The sequence below is a fragment of the Lobosporangium transversale genome, assembly GCF_002105155.1.
Source record: "Lobosporangium transversale strain NRRL 3116 chromosome Unknown BCR41scaffold_30, whole genome shotgun sequence".
Taxonomy (NCBI): Eukaryota; Fungi; Mortierellomycota; class Mortierellomycetes; order Mortierellales; family Mortierellaceae; genus Lobosporangium; species Lobosporangium transversale.
In genome coordinates this window covers 411,629-433,825 of record NW_019029008.1, presented here as the reverse complement: position 1 = coordinate 433,825, position 22,197 = coordinate 411,629, and the positions used below count along the sequence as shown (strand labels likewise).

The window sequence follows — 22,197 nt, the reverse complement described above, 5'->3', positions numbered from 1 at the left end:
AGGTCTATATTTGATAATGTTTTGTAAGGCTATACGTGGGTCGATAGTTGTCCTTGCCTAGATTTGACGAAGCAAGGCAACACTGCATAGCATATAAATATGTAAGTTATAGCAATCCTTTATGTTGCGAGCAAGCTATTTTATTTTACTTTTTACCAAAAAAAAAAAAAAAAAAAAAAAAAGCATCAAGGAAATTGAGCTCCTAAAAAAACCTTCAAAGGAGATTGTAGATCAACATGGACTCTTTTAACAGAAAGGAATATTAACACTGAGTCAGGATACACGTGGTTGTCATTCAGGACATAAAGAGCTTCGTGGTGCCCACCAATGTTATTTTAAATATTGAAAGAGATAAAACTATTATGGATGAATTTAAGTAGCGTAGTGTTATAAATCCTTGAATAATCGGCCCCTGCGTTTAGCTCAGGTTTTGAGCTTTATTGTAAAGATAAATTCGAAAGGCAATGGTTATTTATTCTTATAAATGCCAAAAAGTAGCGTTAATATTTCAGTTACTATTATATATGCAAATAAAGTATTGTGTATTGGAGAAGACGTTCCATCCCTAGTCCACCTTGTAGCATCCGTTTGATTGTTTTTTTTTGTCAATGTGTAAACTAGATCTGTTACTATTACAAAATGAAGCTTGAAACCCCTCTTTATCCTCTTCTACAAAACCAAGCACATGCTGTCGGTGTGTTTGCTGAAGCTTCGACTCCATTTTCGTTGTAGTTTCTTGCATAACTGATGCTTGAGTCTAATTAGCCTATTAGTGGTTAATTTACAGTCATCGTGCTCTTTGACCTTTTAAGTCCCCCAACCATCGGTGCCAATGTGAAATAACATTTGCAGCCAATGGTGATGATACAATTCAGCCATTAATATATCCTCTGGTGCGAGACGCGTATTCAAGCCATGGGAGTAGAATCAAGAAGAAGTTTGCTGATCAATGATGCTTTAGTCTTTTTTATATTTTTATACCTTTTTATTAATGTAGCTGCTAGGTGAGAATAGCACTCTGGATGCTACAAACGCTTACCTGTAGAACACATATGAGATGACCTGGTTAAATATGAGTCCTATTTGAGACGAGTATTTATAGCTGCTCCAGTTCTTGTTATGCATGTTGTTGTGATGGAATGGTCGAAATAGAGTTTGATCATTCTGCAAGAGGCTGTTGCTTTGATGGTTTGAATGCACATGTTTCAATTTGGTGGCGCACTTGCCAAGACAAGACAAACGAGACAAGACAACGAGCTCGATACACAGTTCTGCAGGTCTAAGAAAGTGGGCAGAAAAAGGAGATCCCCAGACAAGCACAGCATGCTGGCCTTGCGACAAAGACTTGGACTCTAGAGAAAGGACAATAAAAGCTGAGGCTTTCTCATTATGAAGTCACCATTGCCATATAAACATGACGATGCCAGAAAGATCTTTTTTTATTTCCATTTTGACTCCCATAATGAATAGTAGAGTGTTGATGAGTAATTGTGCATAAATAAATAACAAAAAGGCACCAGACTCTTCGCCTGCCTGCCGCGAAGCAGACAACCCAGGGCGCACCACGTGGAGGTGGTCTGGTTGCGTGCCCCCCGGGCCATAAACCCTAGAGCAGTCTACCGACACGCCCGTCGCAGGGCCCAACCCGCCATCCAACCTACAGCGTCCTGCAGGCTGCAAATGGAGTCCGTTGGACATTGCCTAGTGCTCTCGAGCGCACTAATCCAATGCTTTGGAGGCCGTTAGAGATTCAAAAGAGGGAGGAAAGAGAGGTCTTTTTATACATTGTCAGGACCTAGCGACTTGCTTTCTTTTCATTTTTCACCAACCTTTGACATGTCGATCGATTGTGGAACCTTTTTTCCATATGAAAAGCGCTTCGCAATTTGAGGTTTTTTCATCTTTTTTCAAGAAATTGCAGTCCTATTTCCCTCTAATGCTATTGAATGAAAATGCATTTAGTTTCTCTTCATCCTCTGAGATATCTAATAAGCATCCATATGGCTACAATCCCATCTGCCTTTGACAATCAACAGCATCCTGGTTCTTTTTATTTTTATTTGGCGTGGTCTGTGCTCTCATACCAACAGAGTTTGTTTGTTTGCTTGTTTTGGTAAGATTGCAAGACAACAAAGAGAGCAGAGAGTGGGCGGAGTGGGTGAATATATTTTACTGCACTTTGACACAGAGATGTAGATGTGCGTAGTCGCAACCTTAAACAAAACTATCCCGAGAAACACATTGTCTTGCCTGTCTTACTGCTTTGAGGAACTGCATTGTCAGGATTGTCAGGATTGTCAGGATTGTCAGGATTGTCAGGGTGGTCGGGATTGTCAGGATTGTTAGGATTATTAGGATTGTACCATGTTTATTAGATATTTCACACCGTCAAGCCATATTTGATTATACAACTCACAACAATTGACTGCGGATGAAAAGAAAAAAGAAAAAAATTACATACCAAGTTGCCTATCCACTTCTCGTCTAACATTGGTGGCAAAAGAAAACAAAGCACTAAACCCAGGTCTAACCTTCCTGAACCTTCTTCACCATCATTGCTAAATGTTTAATTAGCATGCAATTGCTATTTGTTCACTCCTGTCTCATTGCATTGATTGTAGAAAAAGAAAATAATCCTTTATGTATTTTTGTTTTTGTTCATGAGACTTTGGACTAAGGAGTATCATATTATGGGTCCGCTGCAATAATGCTCTGTAAAGCTGAATGGGCTTTATCGCTTCTTTCTTCACTTCTTGGTCTTACTTAGTCACTTCTCTTCAGCTTCTCTCTCGCTTCTTGACCTGTCTCTCTTAACCACCTCTCTCTTCACTCCTTGCACACCGCCTCTCCACAACCAATCCGCGACGAGTCCCAGTAAGGCACCTCCGCTACCAAAGTGGCTTCTTCATAAGTTTGTATACTATACTACACTCTATATTTATAATCGCAAGGCCTTATTGTCAATGCCAGAACCAAATATCAAAGTATCCATGAATCCTACAGCTATCTCTCATATCTCTGTTCATATCCCTTACTCCTGGGACACCGGAGCAGCTGCACCGAATTATTGACAGACATTTCGATCGAACCAGGGCTTTTGAACAGCGTCGCGATGACAATTCTATCGGATACCCTAACTTCAACCCTATCGTTCATTCCGAAGGAAATGACGAACTTTCTGAAGTAGCTAACGCATCTGAATGAGTTCCTGTTAGCAAATTTATCACACGCTTCGGACATCCCAAGACATGCAAATGAAGTCCCATCATCATCTGCAAGTAGTTCGATTCCGGAGAACAGAATTTCTCCAACATACTAAGGACGGTGGCAGCAGCAGCTATTAAGTATTTAATGGACCTACGGTTGACATGCGTCAAGGTGTAAATGATCTTGAAGAGGAGGGGTGCTGATGTCATTTTTTTTTTTTTTTTTTTTTTTTCAATTAGATTTACTGAGCCAGCGTAGAGGACAGATTGTTGGCTAGGGACTTCAGATTGTCAGTTCAAGTAAGCTCCTCGAGCTCGCTTTTTGCACCTTCAACGACAATTCCTGCTATGGTTTCAGAGAAATTGCCAGATCCATTGTGAAGCCCTTCGGATTTAATCGCAAGGCCCAGATCCTGACTATGGAGTCAGGCCTTTGTTTTTGTAAAAGCTCTGGATACTTCTTCGATGTTCTGATTATCCGAACTGAACACATCTAACAGGAGCTGAGCCAATGGTTATTCGTTTATTTCCATCACATTAAGTATCTCGAGCAGGTGTAATCATCCTTTGGACGACACGTAAAAAGAGCTACGTCGATATTAATCAACTCCTCCTGCTACTTAGGTGTAACAGCTTCAGCAGGCACTGGCACTCCCGTTGCTGTGTGTTTTTTCTAGCGCTCATCCTTTGTATTCTAGAAGTAAGGGATATGAACAGAGATATGAGAGATAGCTGTAGGATTCATGGATACTTTGATATTTGGTTCTGGCATTGACAATAAGGCCTTGCGATTATAAATATAGAGTGTAGTATAGTATACAAACTTATGAAGAAGCCACTTTGGTAGCGGAGGTGCCTTACTGGGACTCGTCGCGGATTGGTTGTGGAGAGGCGGTGTGCAAGGAGTGAAGAGAGAGGTGGTTAAGAGAGACAGGTCAAGAAGCGAGAGAGAAGCTGAAGAGAAGTGACTAAGTAAGACCAAGAAGTGAAGAAAGAAGCGATAAAGCCCATTCAGCTTTACAGAGCATTATTGCAGCGGATCCATAATATGATACTCCTTAGTCCAAAGTCTCATGAACAAAAACAAAAATACATAAAGGATTATTTTCTTTTTCTACAATCAATGCAATGAGACAGGAGTGAACAAATAGCAATTGCATGCTAATTAAACATTTAGCAATGATGGTGAAGAAGGTTCAGGAAGGTTAGACCTGGGTTTAGTGCTTTGTTTTCTTTTGCCACCAATGTTAGACGAGAAGTGGATAGGCAACTTGGTATGTAATTTTTTTCTTTTTTCTTTTCATCCGCAGTCAATTGTTGTGAGTTGTATAATCAAATATGGCTTGACGGTGTGAAATATCTAATAAACATGGTACAATCCTAATAATCCTAACAATCCTGACAATCCCGACCACCCTGACAATCCTGACAATCCTGACAATCCTGACAATCCTGACAATGCAGTTCCTCAAAGCAGTAAGACAGGCAAGACAATGTGTTTCTCGGGATAGTTTTGTTTAAGGTTGCGACTACGCACATCTACATCTCTGTGTCAAAGTGCAGTAAAATATATTCACCCACTCCGCCCACTCTCTGCTCTCTTTGTTGTCTTGCAATCTTACCAAAACAAGCAAACAAACAAACTCTGTTGGTATGAGAGCACAGACCACGCCAAATAAAAATAAAAAGAACCAGGATGCTGTTGATTGTCAAAGGCAGATGGGATTGTAGCCATATGGATGCTTATTAGATATCTCAGAGGATGAAGAGAAACTAAATGCATTTTCATTCAATAGCATTAGAGGGAAATAGGACTGCAATTTCTTGAAAAAAGATGAAAAAACCTCAAATTGCGAAGCGCTTTTCATATGGAAAAAAGGTTCCACAATCGATCGACATGTCAAAGGTTGGTGAAAAATGAAAAGAAAGCAAGTCGCTAGGTCCTGACAATGTATAAAAAGACCTCTCTTTCCTCCCTCTTTTGAATCTCTAACGGCCTCCAAAGCATTGGATTAGTGCGCTCGAGAGCACTAGGCAATGTCCAACGGACTCCATTTGCAGCCTGCAGGACGCTGTAGGTTGGATGGCGGGTTGGGCCCTGCGACGGGCGTGTCGGTAGACTGCTCTAGGGTTTATGGCCCGGGGGGCACGCAACCAGACCACCTCCACGTGGTGCGCCCTGGGTTGTCTGCTTCGCGGCAGGCAGGCGAAGAGTCTGGTGCCTTTTTGTTATTTATTTATGCACAATTACTCATCAACACTCTACTATTCATTATGGGAGTCAAAATGGAAATAAAAAAAGATCTTTCTGGCATCGTCATGTTTATATGGCAATGGTGACTTCATAATGAGAAAGCCTCAGCTTTTATTGTCCTTTCTCTAGAGTCCAAGTCTTTGTCGCAAGGCCAGCATGCTGTGCTTGTCTGGGGATCTCCTTTTTCTGCCCACTTTCTTAGACCTGCAGAACTGTGTATCGAGCTCGTTGTCTTGTCTCGTTTGTCTTGTCTTGGCAAGTGCGCCACCAAATTGAAACATGTGCATTCAAACCATCAAAGCAACAGCCTCTTGCAGAATGATCAAACTCTATTTCGACCATTCCATCACAACAACATGCATAACAAGAACTGGAGCAGCTATAAATACTCGTCTCAAATAGGACTCATATTTAACCAGGTCATCTCATATGTGTTCTACAGGTAAGCGTTTGTAGCATCCAGAGTGCTATTCTCACCTAGCAGCTACATTAATAAAAAGGTATAAAAATATAAAAAAGACTAAAGCATCATTGATCAGCAAACTTCTTCTTGATTCTACTCCCATGGCTTGAATACGCGTCTCGCACCAGAGGATATATTAATGGCTGAATTGTATCATCACCATTGGCTGCAAATGTTATTTCACATTGGCACCGATGGTTGGGGGACTTAAAAGGTCAAAGAGCACGATGACTGTAAATTAACCACTAATAGGCTAATTAGACTCAAGCATCAGTTATGCAAGAAACTACAACGAAAATGGAGTCGAAGCTTCAGCAAACACACCGACAGCATGTGCTTGGTTTTGTAGAAGAGGATAAAGAGGGGTTTCAAGCTTCATTTTGTAATAGTAACAGATCTAGTTTACACATTGACAAAAAAAAACAATCAAACGGATGCTACAAGGTGGACTAGGGATGGAACGTCTTCTCCAATACACAATACTTTATTTGCATATATAATAGTAACTGAAATATTAACGCTACTTTTTGGCATTTATAAGAATAAATAACCATTGCCTTTCGAATTTATCTTTACAATAAAGCTCAAAACCTGAGCTAAACGCAGGGGCCGATTATTCAAGGATTTATAACACTACGCTACTTAAATTCATCCATAATAGTTTTATCTCTTTCAATATTTAAAATAACATTGGTGGGCACCACGAAGCTCTTTATGTCCTGAATGACAACCACGTGTATCCTGACTCAGTGTTAATATTCCTTTCTGTTAAAAGAGTCCATGTTGATCTACAATCTCCTTTGAAGGTTTTTTTAGGAGCTCAATTTCCTTGATGCTTTTTTTTTTTTTTTTTTTTTTTTTTGGTAAAAAGTAAAATAAAATAGCTTGCTCGCAACATAAAGGATTGCTATAACTTACATATTTATATGCTATGCAGTGTTGCCTTGCTTCGTCAAATCTAGGCAAGGACAACTATCGACCCACGTATAGCCTTACAAAACATTATCAAATATAGACCTGCCCCTGAACCTGCTCCTCAGTCAGATACAAGGATGTTTCGGATGCTTCACTGTTACATCAGTCCTTGCTGATGTTCCATTTATCTAGCCTCGCTTGTTGACTCTGGAGATAGAGATGATGTCGGATTTAAAGCCAGCACTTTGCTGCTACCTACTGGTTTTTGTATAGAATTGCTGATGGCGGTACAAGGAATGTTGGAGGAGGCTCATTCCTGCAAACATGCTATGACGACCAACCATGCTAGCGATGACAGCCAACGGAGCCAGGTTTCTCTTTTTTGTTACGAAGAAGCGACATATTCGATTTGATGTGGCCATAAAGGCGTACGGGTGCCTGAAGCGAGGTGGTCCCATTGGAAGCATTATTATGAAGTCCTCCTCTTGGCTTTAGCATGGTCGAAGTTCCTTCATAATAGAAACATATTTAAAAGGGTTGGGCGTGTTGGGTTATTTCACAAGTGAGTGCATGTATGCCCAGAGATCCTGGTCCTGCTCTCGCTCCTGGCCCTGGCTTTTCTCGCAATGAAGAAATAGCATATTTTAATCTTTGCTTCGCACTGAAGGATCAAAAATAATATGTCGAATTTGAACAAGTACAATAAATACGGCACAGCTCGATTGTGCGATAAAGTGGTAGATAGAAGATCGCGTTCCAGAGCTTGTTGGCTAGGCAAGCTATTGTTGACTGTGGTTCAGTGGTGAGCTGAGTAAGGTAAGAAAGGAGTACTAGGATTTGCTTTTTTGAAAAAAGCTTAAGAAATAAAATTAAAAAGTAAAGATGACGCGAATATTTGCGTTCAAAGGATTTCACATGACTTATGACCTTGTTTCGCCACCAAAAAAAGGTGCATAAAAAGCTTTTTTTTTTTTCCTTTTTCTCTTTTCTTCTTTCTTTTTCTCTCCCAACGCACTCCACCTTTTCCCATCCACAGGAGCAGGAGCCAACTCTATTCAAGGCCCAAAGCTAAGTCGAAAAGAAAAGTATTATTGAGATTCTTTTTTTTTTTATTTTATTTTACTTTATTATTTTATTCGCTCTCTCACTCGCATTCTGTGTTCACTTCAAGAGTGTTGATTTTACGACAGCCTCTACTCCTTATGCGCTTTGTGTCCGTTAGAACTTTGTCGGCGGATTGTGCAGAGCTATATAACATGATGAATGCAAAGAGGGTTGGATGCTTACTCCTCCCTTATTCTGACCAGCACCTTTACCATTTGCCACGAATATATTTTAGCCGCATATAGTTGCTAGCTCAAACCCAGTATATATTGTAGCCTTATATAACTTTGGCAAATACCGCTTGCAGCTACGCATTTATTGGGGGAAAACATACTCATGGTCAAATGGCATAGGGCTGGAATGATGAGAAAACGCGTTCTGAGCAAGGGCCACTTGGCTCTTTTATTTTTTTTTATTTTAACTTTTTTATCCTTCAGTTCTCCCCTTATCTTTTATTCTTTAGGACTAGCGTTGGGCTCTAAATGATGAATACACAGACGGGTAACCCGCAGTTGCCGTCACTCTGACCATAAGCCTCGCCGTTTGCCACGAATATGTTTTAGCCGCATATAATTGCTAGCTCAAACCCAGTACATATTATAGCCTCATATAACTTTGGCAAATACCGCTTGCAGCTACACAATTACCGGGGAAAAACATACTCGCGACCAAATGACATAGGACTGGGGATGATGAGACAATGCATTCTGAGCAAGGCCCCACCTGGTTTTTTTTATTTTTTTATTTTCTCTTTTATTATTCTTTTATTATTTATTTTTGTTTTTCTTTTGTTTTTTCTTTTGTTTTTCTTTTGTTTTTCTTTTGTTTTTCTTTTGTTTTTCTTTTGTTTTTTTTTTCTTTTTCTTTTGTTTTTCTTTTTCTTTTCTTTTCTTTTCTCTCTTTTTTTTCTTTAATTTTATTTTTTATTTTTAAACCCCTTTAACTTTTTCATTCTTTAGGTCTAGCATTGGGCTCTAAAATGATGAATACCAGACGGATAACCCGCAGTTACCGTCACTCTGACCATAAGCCTCGCTATTTGCCACGAATATGTTTTAGCCGTATATAATTGCTAGCTCAAACCCAGTACATATTGTAACCTCATATAACTTTGGCAAATACCGCTTGCAGCTACACAATTATCAGGGAAAAACATATTCGCGACCAAATGGCATAGGACTGGGGATGATGAGACAATGCATTCTGAGCCAAAACCCATTGCGATTACCTGTTTGTTATTCTTACTACCTTTATTCCTTTTATTCTATTTACCATGCACCTAATATCGAAGTACAAATAGCTCTAAAGATCGTCTTTCTTCTTCTTCTTTTTCTAATTAGCGCAAGCAAGCAGAGTAGTGTTGCTTCAAGTAGTCATGTTGCTATTATTTATGAAATAAAACTAATGTTACTCTACTTTGAAGATGGTGATACTAACGTTAATATCAACTTTAGAAGAATAAGCCCTTGCAGATGCCCTTAAATGAATAGGATGTTGGAAACTGCAAGGTACTCTGGATAGCCACGGACTAAGGACAGAGCATGTTCTGGACTGAAGCAAGCTGACCCTTGTTAAAGTAAATGTAGTGCTGAAACTGTGCATGTACAAGCTACAAGGTCAATGACATATCTAAGGCCTGTGGCCCTTACTCATAATAAATTCAGTACAAAGCCTTGATGAGCCTACCGTGATTCTATCGCGATTGGCTAGGTTGAGCACATATTAAAAAGGGATGTGTGGACGCGTCTGCAAATTATGGCTTCGCCACGCGTAAATTCTGAGCGCTTCATTGTAGTGTAACAGTTGGCAAATTGAGTGAATATCCCACACGAAACCTCACATCCGCTTGTTATACAAATCTCGCTTCATGACGGCGCGAGACTTGTTCTAGTCCGCCAAACCCCGTACCCTAATAGTGCCATTTCTATTCAGGATCGACAGTGGGATCGAACCATAATATTTAATAGAGTACTACCCCCCAGCAATTCTTCACATGCCGGCGGCTAGTCTGGATCTGGTTCTACAGCGGCCCCAGTTGGCAAGGCGCTCCTGTGTTTAGATGGGCTAAGGATAGTATGTCTGCAATTGCCTTGTGAAACGTCTTAGATCTTTTGCAACCCGCTGGTGGATCAAAGTTGAGTGGAAGGCTTTAAAAAGTATATCCTCCTCCTCCAACGATGTTGAACAGAGGAGAAGCTCTCCAGGTCCCATTGGCTTGTTTTGGTTGATGGTGAATGAAAGGATGGTTGGGGCACACTGCGGGAGCATGTCCTCGGATCTATCGTCACTTGGGTATCGATCCACACTAAAGGTCGAGTTTAATCGTAATATTGAGAATACAAGGTTGGCGGATCGAGGGGTAGAAGACATGCCTATTGTACTCGATCCATGTTCAAAGCGACTTTAAAGTCAGGGTCAATGGAGATTTAGCTTGCAAAAAAAAAAAAAAAAAAAAAAAAGATTTCGCTTCCTCCGTTAAAATAAGGAAGGCTCTTGAGGACGACTAGAAGGATTGCCTGATAGAGATATAGTAGCCAAGCTGGTCATCATACCTTGAGGACACGTTTGCAGAACAGGCTCATTCCTAACCTTCCTCCCTCTCCCTCTTTCGTCTCTATTACCTACTTTTCCCTTCTTTCCTTAGACTTTATATAACAGTGAGTTGCGTATTGAGGGATTTGCGGCAGAAATGACTCATTTCGTTACTAATGCAAAAAAAAAGAAGAAAAAAAAAAAAGAGTGTACAGATTTTAAAGTTGTCACTCTTTAGATGCATGTCACGGGAAAGATGTCTGGCAAACGATATACAAATCCCTTTCCACAATTGCAAAGTGTCCACAAAACCTGTTGTCGAATTCTTCACACATAAACAAATTGTGCTTTTTTCACAAACTAACTGAGAACGGTATTAACCGAATTATTTATACTTGCTATTATGATCAGAACCAGGTAAACGTCCGAACAGACCTATAGAAATACAATCCAAAAACGAAGCATCTGTGCCAGAAACACAAATAATCAGAGGGTCAAGCTTGTCGCTCTTTTTGGCTAGACACCTTCAAATATAAATGGTTTACTTAACAAAATTCTTATAATTGAGAAGGACTAACCAAAAAGTGCGACAAGCTTGACCCTCTGCGTTTTTCTCTCCTGGTCTAAAATTAGAAATTAAGTTTGCCGCACAAAATTAATGGACTTACAAGACTTCGACAGCTAGATTATCGCAAATAGTAAAATAGCCTATTGCTGGATGTATATCGATTATAGAAAAATGGATGAGGTATCGGGGATATAAGGCTTTGGTACTTACATAGTAAGGATGTTTTGATCTTAATCCTTAAAGTATTTATGGAATTATTGCCGTTTAAAGGTTATAAAATGGTCGAAATGAGGTTCAATGTCAAGCCAAGGTGTCTGCCTTTCCCTCAAAAATACGTCAAAGTGCTCTTCCACACAGTATATGATAGATACGTTACATCGCTTTGTATAGAGTCTTAGTTTTCCAAAATCCAAGCATTTTCCATAGACTTTACTTATAGCTGAAGAGAGAAATATATATCATTTTTTAGTGATTTTCTGGCTTTATTCATTAAGGAACTTCAGATTCCTTTATAAGAACACGTATGGTCCCTTAGTACATTATATTATGCACTACATATTCTTACTTTTTGGAAAGTTTGATAAGTTTTGGAGATATTCTGATGGTTCTACAATATTTTGTCTAAAAGCTGGACAATTTCCATAGAAGCCTTGACTTCAAGATGCTCTAGTTCTCAAGCCTTTAAATATAAACATTTTCAATTATTAACCCAAAAATACAATTTCCTGTTTTGAAAGATATGTTTTCGGTTGCTTTATCGACTTTAGAAGCTTTAGCACGTTTGGAGCCGAAATGAGGGACTTTACTATAGAGTATCTGGTTTTCTATGGATCCTGAGAACGCGGATATGCATATATGAAGCACTCAGGCATTTTGGGAGATGAATCCCGTAAGTGCATATTAGTATTATTTCCATCCCCGCCCCGAGCGCCCATTTTTTTTTTTTTTTTGAGAGCACATGGAAGTGATACTAGACATTCATAAATAAACATGCACTGATACTAACACAAGAATTGACATTCACAAACAAACATGCACTGATACTAACTTAAAAACTGGCCCGCACAAATCCTATGTAAAATGATACTAAAATCTTGTTTTCATGATACTAAATTATGGCCCGCACAAATCCCATGCAAAATAAATTGCAGGTCTGAGATAATATGACTCTTGCAAATGCATGGAGGCATCCCATTTCTAGACGCCTCGACCGAGATTTCTGTTTATTCTCTTCTTTCACTTCCACTTCCTTTCTTTTACTCACTACTTCCCCGCACTTCTTTCTACCTCTGCCTTCAATGAGTTACTCACCTTCGGGCGAAGAAGCCGACTTCTGTCGCGAGCGATCAAATACTCATTCCACACCATCCTTGCCACAATGCGGATCTCATGCTCCACCCTCTCGTCAAGAGAATCCTCCACCAGTTCATTCTAGGAGCGAATCGAAACCATCATATCCAAAGCTACCACCTTCACATTATCCCCCGCCACATTATCCACCGCCACATCATTATCTACCACCACATTGTCCACCACCACATTGTCCGCCGCCGCATTGTCAACTATTACATTACCCATCGCCACATTGTCAACTATTACATTACCCACAGCCACATTGTCAACTATTACATTACCCACCGCCACATTTGCCACCGTACAACATTTCCTCGCAGTCTCCATATCATATGCTTCAGCCTTCGTTTTCATACGTCCCACACCTACATGCATACATGCCCTATCCATACAATCCTATCCAATACCCGATCCGGTACCCGTGCTCGCTTCCCAGCTGCCCTCATCGCCTGCCGCCATCCGAGACACTTCATCAAGGGCTAGCGTCCCTATACTCAACAGCGGCTAATATGCTTTCGCATTTTGTACCGCCAGGCGTGGACGTCAATACAGAGGCTTTGCCATCCGAACAAAAGGCTGCGGAGAATAGGCACCCTATATCCGACCCTTCGCAGTATAATCTGAAAACACCGCTCTCACCCCCGCTTTCACCATTTTTGCCTCGACGTTCTCTAGACAAGTCAAAAGCATCTCATCATTCTAGGGTCTCAGCTTCCCTTTCACCATTGTTGCCTTCACGATCTCTAGACAAGTCAAAGGCATCCTGCCGTCCTAGAAGTAGATATCCCTCAAAGGTTTAAATATAGTCCTCGTGTATGTATTGGAAGAGATATATAATAAAAAGTAGATTCTTATTAAACACACCTGTATTGTCGGTGCTCAATAGAACGCCTTCCCCAATGTCACATCATCTTTCGAATTTCCAAATGGGGAGGTTGCGTACGAGACAAACCTCAACATCGTCACCAGTGGCAACAACCAAGTTATAGCGTCTACTTCGGATAGCGAAGATGGCGAAAGCACTTTGGGAGCGTGCAGTAATCGTCGACGCAAGCCAGGATGTGGGTCCGGGTGGTCCATGCTGGTATACAATAACCGCAAGCAAAAAAAAAAAAAACAAAATAACTTTCATGAAGCGGTGCCTTGGGGTCTACAAGTGTTCGGTAGACAGCTGCGGGTATCTGGAAAGGCCTAAGCTCCCTACAAGCAAAAGTATAGACGCGCTCCCTCCGCCTCCAAAGGTTCCATGCAAAACACACAGGCAGCAACTGATTCATACTCCATGCCAGGCAAAAATTGATATAGAGCGCATTGGCAATGTTGAAAGAGCCCAGGATCATGGATACCACTATCATCAGCCTCCACCATCGAACAAGCCGACTGGAGAGGCAATGGCAGAGTTTGAAAAAATGGTGAAGATGGCATCAGAGGCGGAGCCTAAGAAGTTGTTGATTGGCACGAAGACCCGAAAGCCTGTCACGGAGATCCATAGCGCTTTTGCTAACCTTAGTCGTACTGCGTACCACAGAAAGAAAATTCTAGATGGCTTTAAGTGATCCTGGACTATCACCTCTTTGGCAGCATTCGACCGAGATTATAAGATGATGGGCCCCATCAGCTTATTGGAGAATGAAGCTCATATTATTATTCAGGCGGAATTCATGAAGGAAATGCTCCAAAACATGAATATTTGTATGCAGACCGACTCCATCGAATCATTTGTCCATGACGAACACTACGCGAATATCAATATCACGTTCAGCAGCGCATTCAATTTTGTGATCAATAGGACGGTGCCAGTCGTGATGTCAATGCTATTTGGGAAAACACAAAAGCATTCCATTTTTTGGCAATGTTTAAATACTTACCTTTCAAGGGATTCGATGAATTTACTGAGGGATTGCCCGGAATGGTCTGTGACTTCAGTGAAGCAGAACGCGCAGGGTTTGAGCTTGCTGTCCGGGAATATTTTAGGCTCGATGATGATCACGAGATACAGATGGAGAACTTCTACAGGTTCTGTGAGGTCCATTTCCGTCGGTCCTTAATGAGGGTGCAGAGGAATTCTGCAGTTGTCCCGCCTTCAGAAGAGTTAGTTTTTAACCGCAAATGCCTAGATCTCCTCGACAAGCACACGCCAGAAAAGTTCCATGAACTTATTCAGGATTTGGTGGAATCTTTCCCAAGGACAAAAAAGTGGATTGATTGGTATATGAATCCAAACAGAGCAAAGTGTATTTTCCAATCTCTTTCTAATGTCGACATCTCGACATTTTCAAAGGATACAAATGCCCAAGAGAGTTTGGGAGGAGATTTTAAGCGCCACTCACCAACTAAAAAGGGCATGAGTGTCGGGGATACGTATAAATACGCCTGCCGCTACCTAAGTCTCATCGAACGCGATATTAAACAAGCCTTGAAGGGATCGACGCTAAGATACCATCGCATTAAGTGTCCTGAAAAGAGAAAAAAAGTGGACCGAAGCAACGATGGTCGCGCGCCAGATTGCAACAAGACACTGTTCCCAGAGATATTTAAGCAGCAGCGTCGAGCAGGTCGTCCTAAAGGAAGTAGGAACAAAGCCCGCAAGCTAACGATCGACGAAGAATGGGAAGACCTCGCAATACCATGGCAGATCCAATATAAGGGCTTCAAGGCAACCAATACATGTTCGTTAGACGCTCCTCTTATGCTTTGGGTATTATTACGTAGGTTTTCTGGCATGCGATACTCAGCAGCTACCTTAGCGACCTCCCAAGGGAGCCTACTGGAAGATGTCGTTAACCTAGTAGTATCACAAAAACATGCCAAGGCAAGATGGATGTGGTGCAACAAAGCTTTGAGATTAACACCAGAAGGTGACCATGATTTATGGGGCTCTGTTGAGGGCAGCTTCACTGATCATTTACGAGGCTTGACCGCATTCAAGCCTATTTTCAACTCGACGTGTTCTGAAGTGGGATGTCCCAATCGAAATTTGAAAGAGACACAAAGTGCTTCTTATTTTGTCATGAGGAGCCATGCAAGGCAAATTAAACAAGAAGGCGTTGACATGTCAACTAAGAAAGAAGACACTTCTTGTTCTTTGCCACTGCAGGCTCAGGGATCCCACAAGCGGATGCTTTCACTTAACCTCGAAGATGGAACGTTGGAACCTCTGGAAGTCTGCAGCGGCACGCGGGTGTATTCCCGAATGGAGGTTACTGAATGGCCACTGCTACTCATTATCGACTGCCTTCAGGCGTGGCACACCTCTACAGGTTTTCAACCAACTCAAGTATGGTACCTGAGATCCCACAACTAATTAGCTGGCAACAAAACAGATGGGGATGATGTCTCTAGTAGTCCCAGTGTTACTAGTGCAGACAAGTCGGAGGACAGTTCAACTGAGAGTCAAAGCCCGGAGGAGGATTCAAGCGAGGGCCATGGAGGTTCCAAGGGTGATTCAGGCGAGGGCCATGGAAGTTTCAAGGGGGATTCAAGTGAGAGCCAAGAAAGCTGCAGGGAGGATTCAAGTGAGAGTGAAGAAAGCTCCAGTGAAGATTCTAAGCAACCACGGCAATCACGACAAAACTATCCATTCAGTATCTCCACCAACGTTGTTTCCAATAAGGGAAAGTTGCCAACATGTGAAGGCTGCAATAGCCAGTTGGAAAGACAAGCTAAGAGATTATTAGTCAAGGTCCCAAGCAACGTCAAGAGAGGGTGGAGTGTTACAAGGTCTTATCACTTTCTCCGGGCCTGCCTCACAAAGCTACCTCAAGAGCAGTACGACGAGGCCATGCGACAACTGCGAGTACGAACAACACGAGCACAGCATCTGTAGAGACAAGAGTTAATTGGAAGACAATAGCGTTACTAGTGATCTTAAATTTCTGTTTTCATGATACCAAGTTATGTTCTCTTTACATGGGATTTGTGCGGGCCAGCTTAAGCGATGGTATCATTGCATGTTTATTTGTGAATGTCAAATTCTTGTGTTAGTATCAAGTGCATGTTTGTTTGTGTCTCTCCAGCCAATGGCCTTTCAGTTATTTTATGTACGTACTGTACAATGCTAATTTTCTGTCATTTTATATAGTATGCAGTATCAGTATGCGATACTGGTACTGAAATACTAAAATCAATACGATTTAAAAAAAAAAAAAAAAAAAAAAAAAAAAAAAAGCAGCATTGGAGCCTATTCAAGTTTTCTGAGAAAAAAAGGGAAACGAAGTCTTAAATAAAATAGAGGTGCCGTGAGAAAAAAAAAAAAAATCGCTGGATACGATTAATATGTTGTCACTGTTGAAATAAAATCTAGGTCTTAACGACCAACTATCCTATCAAAAAACTTCGTCTCTATCCTTTGTCGAATGCCATTCCAATAACGATTCCCACGGCTTTGCTAAACTTTATCTTTATCTGATAAAGCTTGATGCGATGATTCGATTAAAACTTTTCTTCTAACTATCATCTTGTTCATCTATAATGGTTTTATTATTATTATTATTATTATTATTTTATTTTTATTTTTTTTCCTTCTTTTTATCTTTTGTCTTATGCATCGAGCTTTTTAAAGCGATCATATTCTTGGAAGGAACTGACATCTCGTCCAAAGACCCAAGTCATGAACCAATACATCGGAATCAGCATTTTGTTTCGCATTGACACGCTCATGGTCAAATAGGATGATCTCCAAAAGACCCAAGCCAATCGTCCTGATTCCTTGGCATTGTCATTGACCTTGGTCATGTCCACCACAGCTTCCCAATTACCGATATAGGCCATCGATCCTCTATTCTTGAACGAAAACGGTTGAACCACTTCTTCTAATGATTTCTCTGGGTTCTTTGCTAGTTTGTTGAGCGATTTTCTTAAATAATTAGCCTGTTGGTTAGCCACTTGAGCCGTCTGTGGGAGCTCATGATCTATAGTAAAGGGTAAAAGGAAGGAAGGAAGGAAGGAAAAAAAAAAAAAAAAAAAAAAAAAAGTTAGAAAGAAATGGAAATAGTTATACACTTTGTTCATCCTTTCTCGGTTGACAAATCTTTTTTTTTTTTTTTTTTTTTTTTGTTGAGGATACCTTTGATGGTTGCACAATCGCCCAGAGCATAAACATTGGGAATGACCTTGCCATTTGGATCTAGGACTCTCAAGTAACCGTCCGTCAAGATCCTCTTGTTTTTCGATTTGAGTACTTTTCCTTCCAAGGATGCTGTCAAGGGATTCTCTGTCAAGCCTGTAGACCAAACCAAACACCCAAATGGAACCTCCTTACCGTCCTTCAAAATCAATTTCCCATCCTCGACTTTCTCAACCACTGTTCCAGTTCGAACTTCAATTCCAGATCGTTTGAACTTGTTCATACAATATTGAGCCAGGGATTTGTCAAAGCTGGCCAAGATGGTAGGGGCCACATCATAGACAGCCAAGGTCACATGGTTCATCAAATCAGGAAACAATCGTGAACAATCCTCTCGAATGAAATCATGTAGCTCTGAAGAGAATTCTACCCCGGTGGGTCCACCTCCGACAACAGCAAAATGTAATAATCCATTCCTTTCCTCATCCGATCGAGACATCTCTGCTCGTTCAAAACATTCCAAGACCCGCGCCCGGATCTTGCGGGCGTCTGCTACCTCCTTTAAGAAATAGGCATGTTCCTTAACACCGGGGATATTGAACGTGTTGGAATAGGATCCAACTGCAAGGATCAGGTGATCGTAATCCAATGTGAACTTGTTGGTATCCTCTAGTGTTTCAGTGGGAGATTTGTGAATATAGGTCCTGGGTACCTTGGGTAGGTTTAGTGTGCAGTCCACTTTGCTCTTTTCGAAATCAATGGCATCACTCCATGCTTGATGGTATTCCACATCCCGGTAACCTCGGACAGGTTCTGTGATACATCGGAATTCAAGTGTGCCTACAGATGTACTGGCTAACAATGGTGTGAACACGAAATGGTTCCTAAAGATCGGAAAATAAAATAAAAAGAAAGGTAAATAAATATTAAGGGAGAAGAACATTCAGGGGGAGCATCCAAGGGGAAGAATCCAAGCTCTGTTTTTTTTTTTTTTTTTTTTTTTTTTTTTTTTTACCTGGGTGACACAGCCACGACATCATATGATTTCTTGTCCATATCACGTAGCAATTTGAATCCGCCCCATCCGGATCCCAATATCATGAGACGACCTGCATTTTTTTTTTTTTTTTTTTGTTTTAAAAAAAAAAAAAAAAGATATGACAGTGGATTGTGAATAGAGAGTAGATCATAAAAGATGTTTTATGTTTAGCGTCTTTTATTCACAGTCACCGTTTCACGTAATGTTGACGACGATCAAAGAAATGTCTGCATTTGTTCGTTTTTTTTTTGTTTTTTACCCTGACACTTTCCAACTGATTTAATGCCGCGGAGTTGTTGTTGTTGATATGGCGAAGATAGAGAAAAGATTGAAGATGAAAATGAAGAGGGCATAGATTGGGTTTTGGCTTTAGATTTGGATAAAGCTGATGTCAGTGAGAGGGTAGAGGGAAATGAAGAGAAATGATGGATTTGCTGTTGTTGATGACTCTTGGGAATTGAAGTCATCATTCCTCCTCCTGTTAATCTTCCTTTTGCTGCCAGACTAGAAGTCATGCTCAAGAGGCCTTTTGTAGAAGCACCAGATCGGGTAGCATGCTTCAGCGATGGTAGTATCCATGCAGTTTGACGCGAATCTTTTTAAAGAAGGTATTAAAAAAAAAAAGTTTTGTAAGATGACCAGAGCTAATGATTCTTTTTTTTTTTTTTTTTTTTTTTTTTAGCCTCATAAAGCTATGTTTGATCACGTAAAAAAAAAAAAAAAAAAAAAAAGTGATTGCTTACATGGAAATGGCATTATATTTTATTCTTGTGAATGTGAGAGAGTTGAGAAGGAAAACAATTGGATAGCGAGTAAAAAAAAGAGGAAAGAGAAAAAAGTTGTTTGAGCACCTTTTATAATCTTTTTTTTTTTTTTTTTTTTTTTGATCGGACGTACAAAGTCATGTTGTCATTATCGCGTTACACAGCAAGGCATTTTCATGGAGACGAAAACAAGGGTCGTGCGTATCATTTTTATTTTTTTTTATCCCTCTCTCACTCATTTCATTTATCCCTCACCCTATTTTTTTTTTTTTTTTTTTTTACATTCCCTTTTCATTTCCATTCTCGTCTTCCAACGGAAAAAAAAGCTTAGGACATTCAAAGTCCCCTCCGTCCTGTTCAATCAGAATACTTTTAATTCGTTTATTTTAATTAAATAACCATACCATACAGCCTTCTTTGTCCTTCCCCCCCCCTCCCCCGTTGTTGTCCTGTTATTCCTCCTGCTCCGTTCCTTGCCATGCCCTCTCCGAAACCTCTTTACTTTTTCGGAACACCCGTGGAAAAATATATAAATACACGTATAAATTTTAAAAAATGACTCGTCAATGGAATGGAATGAAGACCTGCTGCGCGTTGCTCTAGGAATGCACAGCAATTTTATGTCTCCGACTCAAAAAGAAAAGTCCAAAGTGTCACCACACCCCATTTTCTTTTTTTTTTTTTTTTTAACCAATAAATTGGCCAACTTGCTGTCCTATAAACATGTGTCTCTGCGTCATCACAAGCAAATCCACGTGGTCTTCTCTTACTAACTGCCACATCCACCTTTAGTCCTTTGCTCTTTGCTCTTAGCTCTGAATTATCATTACAATACGAGACATTGCCGAGCAGAACAAAAAACCAAGCAGCTCATCAGCCCATAAAACAAATTCCAATACCCGTTCTAAAAGTGAAAATTTATTTCTCTATGAAAACGGCCTAGAAAAAAAAAAAAAATACAAAAGCATAGAAAACAATACCTAATCCCATAAAAAGGAGTTAGCTAATGCATCATGGCTCTTTTTTTTTTTTTTTTTTTTTTTTGTTTTTATATTTTTTTTTAGGCTTTTTTGTTTTTTTTGTTTTGTTTAAAGAAAAAGGAAAAAGGAGTATAAAAAGAAGAAAAAGAAAAAGAATGAAAAGGGTGAGGCAGGGATGGTTCGTGAAAAAAAGAAAGTCGTGAATTGATTTTTTCGTAACGTTTTTGATAAAAAGAATAAAAAAAGGTTGTTAAAATGTGTTGTTGATTAGCTGCTGCAATCGCTTAAAGTGGGTATTATTCGAAGATGGGATAAAAAAATGCACAAACTTCGACATCCTCCTTATTTTTTACTCCTTCGTCAAGTCTTTTTCCGCTTTGCTTGCTTTGATTTTTTTTTTTTTTTTTTTTTTTTTGTATGGGCCGGTTGGTCTGTATGCGTTCGGTTTTTGAGGGCTGGGAGGAGAGAATTGGAAGTTGTAGACAGCACATGTCGGGGTGTTGAAAATCACGAAATGGGAAGCAGTCATGAAATCCCAGCAGGGTTGGATCGGGCGCAGTGTTCAATCGAATAAAAAAGTTTCCCAAAATGTCATCGGGATTAAAGACAAAAAAAAAAAAAGAAAAAAAAAATAGCAAAAAATATAGAAAAAGAGAACAAGGGACTGTACACGGGGAGGATAAAAATACAGAATAAAAAAGAAAAAAAAACCTCTAATAATACACTGAACGAAAGTAGAAGAAAACACATCAACAACAAAAAGAAAAAAAAAAAATTCACGGAACCTAAAGTCACAAAGCAAAAATCAGTGAAGGAAGAAGCAAAATTGGGAAAAGAACTGATGTTACAAAAGTAAAAGAAACAAAAACACAAAAAAATAATTGTCCAAGTCTATGTTCAACCCATTCATGAGAACCCTTATGCACTGCATATACTAAAATTTCGGGCTACATGATGAGTGCACACGACCCGGACACTATCCATATTGGCAAACAAAATAACATGCCTGGATAGAAAGAAAAAGAAAAATGGAAAAGGACAAATCAAAAAAGGAAAAAAGGAAAAAGAAAAAGATGATAGAGTTAAAAAGAAAAGGGTATGAAAATAAAATAAAAAATAAAGGAAAAATAAAAAAATAAAAACCAAAAGAGACGCAATGGAAGGAAGGAAGGAAAGCAAGAAGCAAAAATGAGAGAAAAGATCAAATAAACTATTGGCTTTGGATCTTCAGCAAGTTGCGGAGACTCTGACTAATTTCCATCAAGTGAGCAACACTGTCCGGTGCAGGACCATGTGGGGTAAAGCTTGAGGTTGCCATGCGGTCAGGAACATTATAGCCATGGGTCAAAGGCATGGAGTAGTGGCCGGTCCAACCTTCCGTGGGCGAAGGTACAGTGAATGGTCGCATACTGTTGAGCTGGGGAGAAGCCGCTTCGGCAAAGAAAGGGGACGAAGGCAGTCTGTCAACAGTGGGCTCAGTGGGGCTGTTACCGGCCGAGCGAGAAAAAGCAGGGATGGGAAGACTGGTTGGGGCAGGCGAGTTATGGAAGGTGGGACCGGCATAAAGTGATGTCTTCTTCTCCATCAACATGACCTTATCAGCAGAATTGGTCTTGATCGTAACAGTCGGGCGCTGTGGCATGTCCATGGGATAGGGGCCACGGCTTGAGCCATGTTGGGCACCATCCATGTTCTGATGGCTATATTTAAAAAACCAATAATCATATAAAAATTGGATGATTAGCTCATCATTCATACCCCAAAGACATTTAAAATAGACAAATGGAATGACATATCCATCAAAGGGTACATCAAGAGTAAGCTAAAGCCATCAATCAATTATCTTTCATCAATGAAGATCTGATATCCAATAAATTCATTATGACCCAGTGTGACCCATAAAAATAAAACATCACCATCACTAGAGCTTGGAATAGAAAGGGAAAAAAAAAAA

At 40.2% G+C, this 22,197-nt stretch overlaps 5 protein-coding genes across 5 annotated transcripts; all 5 read right to left on the bottom strand.

The window, feature by feature from the left end:
• Nucleotides 1–335: 335 nt before the first annotated feature.
• On the bottom strand, nucleotides 336–1,698 carry BCR41DRAFT_372427 (hypothetical protein; the record flags this gene model as incomplete). The annotated part of the gene is made up of 3 exons (XM_022026683.1): nucleotides 336–435; nucleotides 1,040–1,352; nucleotides 1,518–1,698. The coding sequence occupies 3 exons, from the start codon at nucleotides 1,696–1,698 to the stop codon at nucleotides 336–338; spliced, it is 594 nt and encodes a 197-aa protein (XP_021879406.1).
• Nucleotides 1,699–5,548: 3,850 nt separating this feature from the next.
• Nucleotides 5,549–7,305, bottom strand: BCR41DRAFT_372426 (hypothetical protein; the record flags this gene model as incomplete). Its single annotated transcript, XM_022026682.1, has 3 exons — nucleotides 5,549–5,711; nucleotides 5,938–5,944; nucleotides 7,098–7,305. The coding sequence occupies 3 exons, from the start codon at nucleotides 7,303–7,305 to the stop codon at nucleotides 5,549–5,551; spliced, it is 378 nt and encodes a 125-aa protein (XP_021879405.1).
• Nucleotides 7,306–12,473: 5,168 nt separating this feature from the next.
• On the bottom strand, nucleotides 12,474–13,475 carry BCR41DRAFT_387999 (hypothetical protein; the record flags this gene model as incomplete). Its single annotated transcript, XM_022027952.1, has 4 exons — nucleotides 12,474–12,760; nucleotides 12,803–12,883; nucleotides 12,924–13,066; nucleotides 13,348–13,475. 4 exons carry the CDS (start codon nucleotides 13,473–13,475, stop codon nucleotides 12,474–12,476), a joined length of 639 nt encoding a protein of 212 aa, XP_021879404.1.
• Nucleotides 13,476–16,934: 3,459 nt separating this feature from the next.
• On the bottom strand, nucleotides 16,935–18,561 carry BCR41DRAFT_378342 (NDE1, mitochondrial external NADH dehydrogenase; the record flags this gene model as incomplete). Its single annotated transcript, XM_022027156.1, has 3 exons — nucleotides 16,935–17,305; nucleotides 17,461–18,344; nucleotides 18,476–18,561. The coding sequence occupies 3 exons, from the start codon at nucleotides 18,559–18,561 to the stop codon at nucleotides 16,935–16,937; spliced, it is 1,341 nt and encodes a 446-aa protein (XP_021879403.1).
• A 2,574-nt stretch (nucleotides 18,562–21,135) lies between these two features.
• On the bottom strand, nucleotides 21,136–22,164 carry BCR41DRAFT_129165 (hypothetical protein). The gene has a single exon (XM_022019477.1). It carries the CDS (start codon nucleotides 21,997–21,999, stop codon nucleotides 21,454–21,456), a length of 546 nt encoding a protein of 181 aa, XP_021879402.1. The 5' UTR covers nucleotides 22,000–22,164; the 3' UTR covers nucleotides 21,136–21,453.
• Between the last annotated feature and the right edge of the window lie 33 nt (nucleotides 22,165–22,197).